Source organism: Fistularia commersonii, chromosome 16 (genome assembly GCF_037954325.1).
Source record: "Fistularia commersonii isolate RoL2024-O1a breed Wild chromosome 16, RoL_Fcom_v1.0, whole genome shotgun sequence".
NCBI lineage: Eukaryota > Metazoa > Chordata > Actinopteri > Syngnathiformes > Fistulariidae > Fistularia > Fistularia commersonii.
This window is the reverse complement of record NC_141299.1, coordinates 15,238,680-15,253,821: the sequence shown is the minus strand read 5'-3', so window position 1 is coordinate 15,253,821 and position 15,142 is coordinate 15,238,680. Positions and strand designations below refer to the sequence as shown.

At 41.4% G+C, this 15,142-nt stretch overlaps 1 protein-coding gene across 1 annotated transcript; it reads left to right on the top strand.

The window, feature by feature from the left end:
- Positions 1-11,504: 11,504 nt before the first annotated feature.
- srek1ip1 (SREK1-interacting protein 1) lies at positions 11,505-14,441 on the top strand. Its single transcript, XM_086161734.1, has 5 exons — positions 11,505-11,591; positions 11,833-11,880; positions 12,013-12,171; positions 12,827-12,902; positions 13,097-14,441. Exons 1-5 carry the CDS (start codon positions 11,579-11,581, stop codon positions 13,317-13,319), a joined length of 519 nt encoding a protein of 172 aa, XP_086017860.1. The 5' UTR covers positions 11,505-11,578; the 3' UTR covers positions 13,320-14,441.
- Positions 14,442-15,142: the final 701 nt, after the last annotated feature.

Below are 15,142 nucleotides of genomic sequence, written 5' to 3'. Positions count from 1 at the left end.
TCCTGGTCGACCCGGAGCCCTTCGGGTGGTGGTGGGGGGGGCGCAGGGGGGGTCGACAATGCCTGTTTTTTGTTTGTTTTTTTCAGAGGGAAAAAACGCCACAACCGAACGACATCTGGCCGCTGAGACCTACAGCCCTGCCTTTTTAAAGCCCCACTGGGTGTGTAGTAAGGAAGGGCCCGCACCAGCTCATAGGCTTAGAGCCACAAAAGAGGGAAGAGAGGATGTGAGAGAAGGAGGAACATTCAGGGAGAGAGAGAGAGAGCGACAGAGAGAGAGAGAGAGAGAGAGAGAAAGCAGAGGGGTAAAGACCACACAAGAGCATCTCAGCTCCTCTCCGAGCTTTAATTCCTGTAAATGCACCACCCCGTGTTATATTTAAGTCTTGCTCTAATTTAGCTCTCCATTTTTTTTTTTCCGGTTGTTACTCAGGAGCACGTATGATATTGGATGACTCTTTCCTGCGGAGGATATATAATTGGTCTACGTATGCAACGGAGTTAAATGTGGAGGGGGGAAAAAAAAACAAAACAAAAACCAAACGGTATACCCAATTTGTGTTGGCATCCATCACAATACGAGTCACGGCCACGTCTCCTCTCTCTGACCCCCCGTCCCCTGGAAAAACAGTCAGAGGAACCAGATCTAGCCTTTTCTTGACAGTATTATACGTGAGTCTTGATTTGTGCGGCTCTTCGTGTGAGGAAAATGTTAAAATTTCCACCGCCGCCACTGCCACCCCTCTAATTTTGCATTTAAAAGACCCCGATACTTTCCCTCTCTCACCGAGTCAACTTGGCCGCTTTTTCCATGGGGGAAGTTAAGTGGGATTAGCATTTTTCTTCTGTGAGGTAGTGGAGACCGGCCGCATAATGAAAACGTCTTCTCTGTTCTTCGCAAACATAGTTAACGCGTGAAACGAGAGGGGTCGTGCCAACGTTGTTTAACGTGGCCGGAGGAGTCGGATTCACGGTAAACACGACGCGCCTCCCGACAAAAAAAAAGGGCCGACTCATGAAAACACCTCCGCTTTATGTCAACCTTTTTAATTGCAAAAAAAAAAAAGGTGCAATAAAATCATTTCTGCAATCTGGGCAAAGGGGGCGTCATATGACATGAGCTGGAAACTCAAAACTAGTGATGGCATGTTTTTCTCTGTTAGAAAAGAGTCCTAATTATGTTGGGAGCCTTGATCAGTTTCCTGCAAGCCATAAAAATACCTGCTGGTGTTTACGTGGATTATCCATCCAGCAAAAGGTGCTAAGGTACCGATTACAGCGCGCTCCAATCTGGCGGGAGGGCAAAGATACCTTGGAAACCGTGAAGTCTATCGTAAACAAAGAAATGCACAACAGTAATTAAAGATACCAGCCGCAAAATCAATTCCAGGCAGAGATTTCATTACTGACCAACAACGTGTCACATAAAGACTTATCATTAATATACAATGTTTCAACCCAGATCCAGTTGCATTAACATGAATAAATGATACTTAATCACTGAATTTTTTTTTTCATTTTTGTTTGTCACGTATCAAGACAATTTGGAATTATTTTAATATTTAAAATTCAATTTTGGATTTTTTTTTAATCATATTGTGTATTAACAATTTCAGTTTTTCATACCTTAAAACACTTTTCTTAAGGTTTCTTTTAAGTTCTGCCTTCTTCTTAGAGGAGAAGTGAGTTCTGGGGGGTGGAGGGGGGTCTTTCCAGATTTGACAGTTTTGAACAGAACACACACACACATGCGCACACACACACATATGCGCAAGTAATTACTTACATATGTAATTTGATAGAACTAAATTGTAAACGTTACCCGCCCCTGCCATACCCTCTTCCTTCCTTCCTCTCCTCCTAACCTTATAGAATCTGTAAATTACAGTGGTTAGCCAGATTTTGTGTTTGAATGACAACTGGCGATGGAAAATGTTTAGCGTACGGTTTGCAAAGTGAGAATGTTGAGTTGTCGGGGCGGCGCTGGACCACACAGCTAAATCCTTCTTCAGGACTTTTAAAAAAGGTCCTGCGGCTGCTTAAAAAGTCGAACATAGAAAAAGATGTGAAAATAAATACATTCCGGACGGGGGATTTTTTAATGGTGACATTTGGTGACATTTGACGTTTTTTTTTTTTTTTTTTTTTTTCACAGGGAGAACTTTTGAAAAATAAAATGCTCGGGAAAAAGAGAGAAGAAGCAGACTGGCACATCTAAAATTGGATGAAATGGTGGCAGCATTGGTACAACAGAACTGTTTGGAAGGAAGCGGCGATTTATTCAGGGCTAAAACATTTCTAGATCATTTTATGGTATCTGCGTAAATGAGGTAGCATCTGAGGACAACTGTGAGAAAGCCAGTGTTAATGGTGCGAAGGCTGACGGTTACAAGTTTCATAACATGGCAATTTCCACGTTGTAGCCTCTTAAACATTGTCATTATCTCGCGGGGATTGTTTCTAGATCTAACACCGACTTTACCGAACCGGGCAATCCACAGCAAAGTATAGCGTGCGTCTTAATGTGGCAACGTGGTTAAGGTGAGAGGAAACATGTGAAGCCAGTTTCGGTTTCGGCGCATCCGCCTCGCAGCAAAAGGGGTCATGATTTGATTCTGAAATATTCTGTCTCTGCGTTTCCTCCAGGTTCTGTGGTTTTAGTTTCCCCCCGCAGTTCAAAAACCTGCAGGAGGATCCCCTAAATCAGCGGTAGGGAACCTGCGGCTCGCAAGCCATATATGGCCTCTTCTGGTGACGGCATATTGCTCCCAGACAATTTTGAGTTGAAAAAGAAAAAATCAGTTTGGAACTGATTTTAAAACACTTGTGATATTTCTTCATAATACTGTGTCATTTTAAAGTAAACAGTAATTAGTTTTGAAGATAAATTTCACGGATCACCCGTCGGTCGGGTCTGGAACCGATGGCTTTCGAGGTTGACGGTCATTGTAAAGGTGAATATCAGATAGCCAAGTAGTTTATCCGCGTCGACCCTCGTAACGGAAAAGATGGCGAAAAGAAAAAAAAGACGATGATTACCGTGCATTCCGAGCTGCGTGGACAGAGGAATTTGCGTTTGTATCTGCGGCACGTCTAATATGCTATGATAAAATTGCATCGATGAAACGGTCAGATATAAAGCGGCACTTCGAACAAATCCATGCACCAGAGGTCGCATTAAAAGTAAGACATTTTTAATTCATTATACGTTTAAAATACTGTATGGCTCTCAATGAAATATATTTAGAAATATTTGGCTCTTCTGGCTCTCGACCAGAGGTTCCCGACCCCTGCCCTAAATTGTCCAGATGTTTGAATGAAAGGGTGAATGGTTGTGCAGTGCGTCCTTATTTAGCCATGACGTTGACTGGCGACCGGTGGAAGATGGCTGGGAAAAGGCTGATGGCTGCAGCATCCGACCTCCGCGACCCCGATTTCAGGATAAGCGGTGCAGAATGAATGAACATGACGAACGAATGAATGAATATTTGAGTTGAAGGTTGGGCTGCTTATAATGATTGGTAGTCAATACAAAGCCCTTTGTAGGACTAGCTGTCTTTGCATCATGTTCATATATTTTATATTTATTTTATTTTATTTTATTTTTCTAATTTTTTTCAATAAATCTAGAGTCAGATTTGGAATGAAATTCAATTCATATATTTTATCTATTTTTCTAATTTTTTTTTCAATACATTTAGAGTCAGATTTGGGATGAAATTCAGTTCACCAAAATGTAAATTATAATTGGACAAAGGAGAAATTGCCGTTTTGCATTAGAATCGTCCATCCATCTATCTGTCCATTATCTCATCCCAGCGCTACAGGTCGATCGCATATAGAGTCAAAAAAAACATTTCTCATTTATAAATCTGGGTAATTATTCCAATTTTTTTTTCCACTTAACCTTCTGCATGTTTTGGGGTGTGGGAGGAAACCAGAGAACCTGAAGGGGAGTGTGCAAGGTCTCCTGTGGGATTCGAACCGTGGTCCTTCGTGCACCTGCACTATAATTGTCTATTGTTTTAACCCTCATATTGTGTTAACCCTCTCAGGCTCAAATTAAGTTGTAGTTGCAGGAAAAATCTGATATTTGGCTGTCGCAAATCTGCAACATCTGCCTGGAGAAGGTTAAGGGTCAATTTGACCCATTGGGTCAATTGGTGAAATGGGTCAAATTGACCCTTAACATAATAAGAGGGTTAAAGGGCTTCAAACTTGCAACATGTAACATAGCAAAATGTAAACTTAAAAAAAAACGCTGTGGTTGTAGCTTTGGTTTTATTGTACGTTTTTGTTTTCGACATTATAATGGCAAAGCATGCCTCTGTGGTTTTCCACTACAATTTTGCTGTTATGGCTGTACGTTCGCCAAGCTTCTCACTCTTCCCCGGCAAAACATCGCTAAATAAATAGAAACTGACTCACCTGCACGGACACATCCGGAGAGGAGAAGCAACCTTGCCGGCAGCAGCATCCTTCCTGAGGTCCAGAGCATCTTCACGTGTCATACATTTTCTATTTCCCTGCTTTTTTTTTTTTTTCACCCTCTTGGCTTGTAGCTTTTGACAAAGAGGCGGTGAAAAAGTGAGGGAGGGGGGGACGTATTCATTAAGATACACACTATCTACATCACCAGCAGTGCTTCCCTCTGTAGCAGTTTGCATCAAAAATATCCATCAAATCAGAGCGCAGGCCCAGTTCCCTGCCCACACTGCACATCTTTTCCACCACAATGCATTAAATCAAAGTATTTTTCCCCTTTTGTGTCTGATGTGGAAACCTGTTTGCCAGAAGCTGAGTTTGTAGCGTGCCGCATGGAAACACTGAATTAAGTTAAAGCGTTATAAGGGTGGAGGGGAAAAACAAATGTATGCGTCGCGTACTCTACAAAAGCACGCGAAATGAAACACACCGGTGAATTAAATGTTAATTGAAAAACAAGACTGTGAAGAATAAACACTAAAAATGTGATTCGGGGGGATGCCGAGCATTTTAATGGGCATGTACGACGTTGCGCCGGCGTCACAAGTGTCTTCGCTCGTGTGAATGGAAACAGAGGTTCACCAGATGATGATGGCAGCGACAAGCTAAAAATACAGTAAAAGATAAATGCAATAAATAAACTCTGAAGAGTCATGATATAAAGTATAATTAAATAGAAGTGTCTCTCCGTATTTACCAATATACAGGTATAAATAAATAGGCAATGCGGAGTAGAAAAATAACTGATTTGAATAAGTTATTGTATAATGTTATGGTGTGAAACAGAAGTTTACCAGATGATGATGGCAACGACAAGCTAAAAATACAAGTAAAAAATTAATGCAATAAATAAACTCTGAAGAGTAATAATATAAAGTATAATTAAATAGAAGTGTCTCTCCGTATTTACCAATATACAGGTATAAATAGTGAGCAAATAGGCAATGCGGAGTAGAAAAATAACTGATTTGAATAAGTCATTGTATAACGTTATGGCGTGAGGTAAGGAAGATTTCCTGTTTTTTTTTCCGTTCCAGAGTGAAACTGTCTATCTCGAGTGAGGTGGAGGGGGTGATCCGAGGTGTCCGTGATGGAGGACAGTTTCTTAAGCGTCCTCCTTTCCGCAAGAGAGGAGACTAAGATGCGGGAATGAGGTGTCAGTCAAAGAAAAAGGGGGAAGAAATCGGACTATTCCTGTCTTTAAGTATCATCTGAAACAATCAATTTGATGTGTTCTTTGACAGATTTTAGCGAGCGGAAATCGAAAAGAAAACGGTCCCGGCAAGCGCTACGGTGAAAAGATCATTTGAAATCAAGACGCTATTTTGCATTTCAGTCCAGGCTTGAAAAAAAAAAAAAAAAAAAAAACTCAAGGCAAAGTTAATAAATCAAGCAGTTAAAGCAGCGGGTTGCAGTTACAAACTCTTACTCATTTTCACATGGCTTTTGTTCTGGATGCCAAACAGAGTTTCCTTTTTCCTTGCATATGACCACCCAGGCATGATGCTCTTGCTTGAGGGAAGATCATTATGTCAGTTGGGCAGCAAACTCCACTGCTGGCGCTTGAGGTCAGACGTAGGTTTATTTACTTGGAGAGACTTGCTGAGACCAGGCGGGCCTCCGTCCAAAAATATCTTCCGCTGGAGCTGCAGCGGCCGCCAGGTGCGAGACAGACACACGCCGTTAAAGGGAGCTGTGAAAAAAGCCATGGCTTGTGTTCGACGGCCTATTTACAGTTAAAATTTTCGCGCTCGCGTCCCGCAAGAATTGGCGAAATTGTTTTTTATAGCGTACATGAGAAGAAAATGTATTTTTAGCAAGGGTGTGACATCATGCTGCAGAAACAGGCGGTTAATGTTTACCCTGCTCCTGTTTTGACGGTAATGCTACCGAGGCGACTCTCCAAAATGATCTTGCCATTACCCTCTGTTGGTGTCATGTAAGCAAACTCGACTGATGAGACGGTTGTTGTTTTTCCCTCCTTTACCACAAACTGAGCTATTTTGGTGCCAAAACTCTTAAGCTGAAACATCCCGCCGTTTCCCCTTGTCCAGTTCTGTAGACGTTTGTTCAAAGTGAAAAAAAAAAAAAAAAGTAAAAAAAAAATGCTCAGGGACCAAGAACTAAATATTTTCGGCTAAATTGTATTAATAATGAATTATAATATATGCAATGGCTGACAAACAAGCTTTCAGATTTCACCGACGGTGCAGGATGTAATCAACTGTGGCTTGTTTCCATCTTTTCTTCCTCTCTTATTAATAGTATTACTTAACTCTCAATAAACCGGTCGCGCAGTGAGCTTAAAACGATGGTTAAATGGCGTGATTTGTCTTAGTTTTGGGAATGTAGCTAATCTAAATGAAGAAATAAGGTCCCCGTCTCGATATATCCTTATGCATATGCACTTATTTCGTCTCCTCTCCGTGGTTATGTAATTTAGAAAGAGGTCTGTGGGGTCATTTTCTATCTCCCGAGGCCCTGCAGTGTCAATGTGGGTGGCTTTGGTGGTAACAAAACTCAATTAGAAAATAACCAATAGATTAAGAGTATTGGAAGCAAAAACCTATCAAAATAAATATATAATATTATATATTCTGGTGTCTGTCCCAAGTGTCACCACATATAAAGATACAACATTCATTCCTTCATTCACACACACACACAGGCGGGTAGTTTAGGGTCTCCAATGAACCCACCGCATGTTTTTGGACTGTGGAAGGAAACCAGAGAACCTGCAGGAAACCCGCATTCTCTCCACGGGGAAAACATGCAAAAGCCCACACAGAAAGGCCCCCCGTCGGGATCGACCCGGGTACCTTCTTGCGGGGGATGCGTGGTAAGTGTGTCGGCATAAATAATGAAGTATATTTCCTTATGAAGCATATCTCCGATTTGAATAATCTCATTTTCACCGAGATGTAAAACGCCGAAGATCCGTTAGAGTTAATATTTATATGACAAATTCACAACCTCATAAAAGAGTTATCTATACGGTCATAAATGCATTCGCCTTTGCTACCTGAACTTATTTTTAACTCGAAGGAGAGAGAACAGATGCTATTCATGGAGGTTCGGCTCAGATGAAAATGAAATGAACGAGTCAGAGCGGCGCAGCTGAGGAATGCTTTCCTCGGCCGATCTTTGTCGATGAGTTTTCATTACAGGTCCAGAGACCCTGACAGGTTTGTGACGCCGCCTGTCAGCAGGTACTAATAAGACCCCCCCCCCACACACACACACACACACACACCTTAAGGCCGATATTCATATTCAGCACATAACGTACATTTCGGATGGATTCAATCCCGCTTTAAAGAAATTAAGACTAATTAATTTCAGTTTGCATATAAATCATGACCTTAATATGTGTGATTTCGGAATTCGTGATTCGTTTATTACACAGTTATTCATACTGCCCGAGTCGTAAAGTGCTGATGCGAATGCCGTCTGGGTGAGAGGACGTTACACTTCACAAATGCTGGCGGACAGATATTCGCACGTATTCCATTTGCACATAAACATTTTCAAATGACATGCAAGGTCCTGGTGTTACGTGCTAAATGTAAGAAATGCATCTGTTGTTCTCCTTTGTCGCATACTGGCGCTTCAACACATGCATAAAACCTTTTCACATGCATGAAACATTTGGTTTGACACAATTATGTTGGATGAACGCACGTCTGCGTTAAAAAAGATCTTAAAGAGCGTCTGGAATTACAATGCAATTGTTTTTCACTGGGGTAATATGATACAGAAAATCAAAACAACTATGGTCTCTCATTCATCATCCGCTACACATTTTACTTTACACTGGTGAATGGGAATGTTGATAAATGCTCTGTGTTTGAAATCTTCTTTCGTTTTAAACTTGAAAACTGACTTCCCGAGAATAACACTGAGGAAGTCATATGTCATTCCTGTGACATGGTGGTGCGTCGGTGGTATTGTCAAAAGAAATGTAATTCTTTTTGTGTGGTAACTACATCACCACGCGATTGTTTACCCCTAAAGAAATCAGATAATGTATGTGAACGGGAAACACCGTCGCTGACGGCACGATTCACAACAAAACGTTCCCCGTGATGAGTGATGATCCAGAAAACAAAATGCATGAAATAAATCAAGAAAAAAAAATTCTACCTGAGATGAACAATTTGCATTGCAAAAGCATGCTAAGTCAAAGTCAGCTTTATTTTCAATTTCTCCGCATGTACTGGACATACGGAGGAATCGAGCAGATTTTTCTAACAATCTGGTGGCATGAAGTTAACAAAATAATAATAATAATAGAGTGCAAATTTAACAGTAAAGCGCACTTTTACATTAACCCTCTTATTATGTTAAGGGCCAATTTGACCCATTTCACCCATTGACCCAATGGGTCAAATTGACCCTTAACATAATAAGAGGGTTAAACAGTCAACACTAAAAAATAAGGTCTAAAGTAGCTAGTGGACGCAGATACAAACTGCTGGTGAGGTGAAAAAAGTTACAGACATTTGATGCCATGAAGACTGAAGTGTAAAAATATGTGCAATTTGAATGAAGAGAGTAGCAACATATTATCTGTGCTTTGGAGAGTTTAACAAAAATATTGTGTATAGAAGATCGTGCTCTCCACATACATCAGTGTTCTTGAATCCAGTTAGAACACGATCACAGAACAAACACATTGTGTGTTTGTTCATATGTGTGTGTTTGGGGAGGAAGGCCCATCTGTTGTCTATGTCTGCGCAGAATCAAAATCTTATAAACTACTTAAGGCTTAGGTCATAGTTGGATTAAAAAGGTGTGGCCCAGTTACATTGTCGGGGGTCAATGCAAATGTTTGTAGCAGTCCGAGTGTGAGATTACAATTATGGTGGCGGTCATACGATGTACCTGAGAAACAAGCACCTGTGCTTCTTCATCTTTTCCTTTCGGCTTTTCCTTTCAGGGGTGACACAGCGAATCAACCTATCCTCTCTCACTACATCCTCTAGACCTCTGGACCTGGCAGCTCCAACTCCAGCATCCGTTTAACAATATATTATATATCTCTCCTGTGTACATGACCGAACCATCTTAAACTGGCTTCTTTGACCTTCTCTCCACAACGTCTAACATGGGCTGTCCCTCTGATGGACTCATTCCCGATCCTATTCATCCTCATCACTCCCAAAGAGAACCTCAACATCTTTATCTCTTCGACGTCCAGCTCCGCCTCCTGTCTTTTAGTCATTGTTACTGTTTCTAGGCCATACAGCATCGCTGGTCTCACCACCTTTGAAAGGTGCCCTCCACACCTCTCCTTTCATTCTAGCTGGATTTCTTCTATCTCATAGTACCCTGACACATTTCTCCCCCATCCCAATCTGCTTGAACGTGTTTCTTCTACCTCTTTTCCACACTCTCCGTTGCTCTTGTCTGTTGACCCCAAGAATCTGATATCCTCCAATTTCTTGATCTCCATCCCCTGTACCCTCACCGTTCCACCCGAGTTCCCCTCATTCACACACATATACTCTGTCTTGCTGGGACTAACCTTCATTTCTCTCCTTTCCAGAGCATACCTCAAACCTCTCTAGATTTTCTTCAACCTGTTCCCTGTTCTAACTACAGATCACAATGTCATCTGCAAACATCATGGTCCCTGGGGATTCCTGCCTAACCTCATCTGTCAGCCTGTCCATCACCACTGCAAACAAGAAGGGGCTCAGAGTTGATCCCTGATGAGGTCCCGCCTCCACCTTGAACTTCTGTTACCCCTACAGCACACCTCACCACTGTCTCACAGCTAGCATACATGTCCTGCACCAGTCTAACATACTTCCCTGCAACTCCAAACTTCCTCATACAATACCAGAGTTCCTCTCTCGGCACCCTGTCTTATCCTTTTTCTAGGTCTACAAAAGTGAAACGCAGCCCCCTTTGACCTTCTCTGTACTTCTCTATTAGCATTCTCAAAGCAAATACTTCATCTGTGGTACTCTTTCTAGCGAGTCTTGCTGCTCACAAATGCTTACATCTTCTCTCAGTCTAGTTTCCACTTCTCTTCACTGTATGGCTCATCAACTCTATCCCTCTATAGTTGCCACAATTCTGCACATCCCCCTTATTCTTAAAAATGGGCACCATCACACTTCTCCATTCATCAGGCATCTCTGACCGTGTCTTTAAACTGACAAAGGTGATGAAAACTATGCTAAATGAGGACCAAATGAAATGCTAAATATAACCTCATACCATAACGTTTTACTACATGTTACTTGAAAAGAACATCCATCAGCAGCAGTTGTAGCAGTGAGGTCCAGACCTCCCTCTCCCCCGCCACATGGTCCAGCTCTAGAGGGGGGACCCCAAGGTGTTCCCAGGCCAACCTGGAGACATAGTCTCTACAGTCCTCTGGGTCTTCCCCAGGTTCACCTCTCAGATGGACATGCCAAGAATACTCATTTGCGGCTGCTCGTATCCGCAGTCTTGTTCTTTTGGTCATTACCCACAGCTCATGATCATAGTTGAGGGCTGGAATGTAGATCGACCAGTAAAGTGACCACGACAGACCCGAACAAGGTCCGCATCGCTGCAGACGCGGCATCGATCCGCCAGTCGATCTCCCACTCCATCCTTCCCTCACTCGTGAACAAAACTCAGAGACACTTAAACTCCTCCACTCGGGGCAGAACCCCTTCCCCGACCCGGAGTAGGCATTCCACCCGTTTCCAGTTGAGCGCCACGATCTCAAATCTGGAGGTGCCGATCCTCATCTCGGCCGCTTCAGGCTCGGCGTGAGAGCTGGAGAACGTGGCCTGATGACGCCAACAGAACCATATCATCCACAAAAAGCAGAGACTCGGTCCTGCCGGATCCCCAAACCGGATCCCCTGTAAGAGACATCCCCCCAATGACATTGTAATGTAGCCTCCTTACCGCTAGGTGGCGCTATAACAGTAGAAACGAGGTAAAACGACACCACTAAACAAGAACGCGGAACCGGAACTTGTAGTCTTTTTCCGAATGTTTCCACCCGGCGCGATTTCCGGGTCGGACCCGTTGAATTCAGTTCGATTCGCGCTCGGTCGGTTTCCCACGGCCGCTTCACTTTTTATTTAATGGCCATTCCGGGTAGGCATTTGATATCTGTTCATAACTTTACACGCGTTTGATATATCAATGATTTATTTAATTTTATTTTTTATATATGTTAATAGCGCCGTGAATTACTTTATTGCTAATCAAAGAGTTGCTAACTATTGTTAGCTCTAACGACTTATTGGGTTGCTTGAGTTGACAAACAACAAAACAGTTGGCGGATATGCGACACGATAAACGCTTTAAGCATTTGTATTTATATGTTATTTTACAGGTCCTAACAAGGACAACATCCGAGCTGGGTGCAAGAAATGTGGCTATCGTAAGTAGTTCGTTCATAGTTTTTTTTTAAGAATAAATCGAGGAGTTTATTAGTATTTTCACACGGGATCTCTACCGTTACCTCGAAGAGCCGTGTTCTCAGACATTCACACATGAACTTTTGTTTTTCCAGCGGGACATCTGACCTTCGAGTGCCGAAACTTTGTGAGAGTTGACCCCCAGAAAGACATCGTTCTGGACGTCAGCAGCACCAGCTCGGAGGAGAGTGAAGAAGAGGCTCCCGTTTCTCAGCACAGTGACAAACTAGGACGCGGTGGCCAGCGAGGCACAGGTATGTATTATCCCCCCCTGCAGGAATGGTGCTTTAAAAACATTTGAATTTTCCAAACATCAACAAACAGAACATTGCAAACTTTGGTAATGAAGATGGAAGTCGTATTACTTATAAATTCTTGTACTGCAACGTCATAAATCTGATTGTCTGGTTTCACTATGCAATCTTTGGAGAAAAACTCCAGTTTAACTTGACCCTCAAGACAGATCTGTCCTTACCAGAGATTAGAAATTTAAATTACTATTGTTGTAACAGTTCTATAATGCCCTTAAGAGTCGAACATTGAGTTAGGAAATGTCCATATTTGTTTTAAAAATTTTAATCATATAGTTCACTGGTTGTGTGGTTAGTTCTTTTAAGATCAGTCCTCATGATGTGGCAGATCACTTGCCTTTTTGATGATTTACAAGTAAGACACATGCAGTCAGGTAGATCCTCTTGAAAGGAAAATGAAAACATCGATTCAACCTTTTCTTGAAATAATTTTACCTTGATGCTGAGCAGCAGCTCATTTGATTTGCTTGTACTTTTGCTATCGATTTTACTTTGTGTATGTGTATCTATACAGAATTCCGTATGAATTATCTTTCGTGTGATGCAATTATTCAATTCTGTTTAATCACTCAGAAACACCATCGTTGATTTTTCTTAGGTTACCATGATGATGAGCGGGGTAGAAAACAGACACGCAAATTGAAGAAGAGCAGAGACAGAAAGTCAAGAAAAAGGTAACCCTTGTCTTTTTCTTTCTTTAAACGTACTTTATCTCTTAACGTCTGCATTGCCTGAATGACTTAAACATTCAAGCATCAAGTCTATTTATATAAGAAGACAAACTATAACGGGTTTGTTTCAATTCATCATTTTAAACTTCACTGTGATATTCAGTGATTTAACTTTTGTCCATATTTTTCATCTTTAGATCTACTTCATCAGTAAGCGATGAAGGGACAAGAAAGAAGAAAAAGAAGCGCAGCAGGTCATCCTCATCGGACGAGCAGAAGAAAAAGAAAAAGAGCTTGAAAAGCCACAAGAAGAAAAGCAAAAAGAACAAAAAAGACAATGGAAAGCATCATAAGAAGAAGCAGAAGAGGAAACAGGAAACTTCCTCTTCCAGCACCAGTGAATCCTCTGACAGTGACTGAAACTATGTGATAGTGATTAGGAGATATTGCTCAAAAACACACGCTCACAAGAGATCGGTGCTTATTAATTTCATTAGCCAAAAGCAAGTTGGAAATTAAAGTGCGCACTTCGAACACCATGCTGTAAACTAAAACATTTAGTTTGTCTCTTGGACTAGTCTTCTCGGAAAATGTGGTGAATGTCTCTTTGTTGGGTCCAACTGCCCTTGTGGCAGTCATGGGGTTTCATCTCCCATCAGTTTGGGACATTCCAAGTCCATTCAAAAGAATGAATTTGGCTGGAAAAGTCTGATTCTTCTTCACTCTTTCGATTCTGAGCGAGACAGGGATTGAGATAAAAATCAAATTAATGGACAAAAATGTAAAAAGATGTATTCGACGCCATTCTTCTCTTTTTATAGTGATCAATGAAGGGCCACCTTGACGCATTGTTGTGACGATAAGTTTGTCTCCATGTTACTCAGGGAAATGTTCTAAATTTTGTTTGACAGTCAAACTTCAATTTTCGGCATGGACAAAGTGAATAACTGGCTTACTTAGTTTTGTATGCTTTGAATGCTTCACAGTGTAACACATTGAAAAGGTAAATTGCAGTTTATGGAAAGATCAGGATTAGAATCTAGAACCATGTGTACTTCTTAGAGGACGATCTCACTTCTTTTTTTTAATTTTAAAATTCCAATGTCGAGGTCTCAATGCCAGTCTCCCAAGTTTTATCCCGATCACAGTATCTGTCTGTCACATTGCCTCAGTTTTATCATTTTTTTTATAATAAAACACATTTGTATGAAAGTTACAAAATGGAAAAAAAGAGGTGTGTTTTTGAATTTAATCAAGAAAAGATTTGACATGCAGTTACTCTTAACATGTCATACTTGTGCAGGTTCAAATAGCTCCTGTAGAGGGCAGCAAACTACAACTTCAGTGAAAACCCAGCTAAAATCTCAAGGAGACAATCACTTTTCTATCCAATACATAAATAATTGCAAACATGCATTAATGTTAAAGAGTACATGCCACGTTTTAAAGGGGGGCGCCACTAATGAAGATTTAGCTCTATTATAAGCATTGAAATGTAGAGTTTGGATGTCAAATCTGGTTCATTAAAAACAACACATCGAAACTGCTAAATGATCTTGGTCACACATGATAAATGGTCTTTTTACTTTAAAGTAGAAATATCAAGAAAAGTTGTATTGGGTCAAACTAAACTGAATCCATGATGAATCTCATTTTACCTTTCCTGTTAATGTGGGACATTGTGAAATTTGAGCACAAAGTTTGGGGTTATAGAAGCTCTGGACATGCATGTGCATACATTGTCAACAAGAGGACAAAAACAGCTAAAACATTTCACCATATTCTCTGCAATTCATCTTTACGTCCCACCAGCATGATTTAAACTACAAACGGGCACCAAAGAACGTCACAAAAGGGGGATACATGGATGCCCTTGTGGTTTGTTACAATTAGACTGTGACAGGTGTTTATGAGAGCATCATTAGCTTCTCTTTGCCTTGGGGAAGGAGATATCTTTTGCAAACATCTGCAACAGCCTCAAAGCTCCATGCATGGCTGGTGAACAGAGCCCGGCGTTGTGACAAAGACGCATCCTGCTCTTTATCGTATTGAGATCCAGAGGGCACATTCAAAGTAGAAGAAAACAAATCAGCCGCTTTAGATGAGCGGGCAGATCTACTCCAGCGGTTGGTGATTTCTTGATTCTGTGTTGGTGGTTTAAAGGGTGGGCTGATTATAATTGTGCGCCGTGAGTCTGCTCGCGGTTTTGTTGATATAAAAATCTCATTTATTTTGCGAAACTC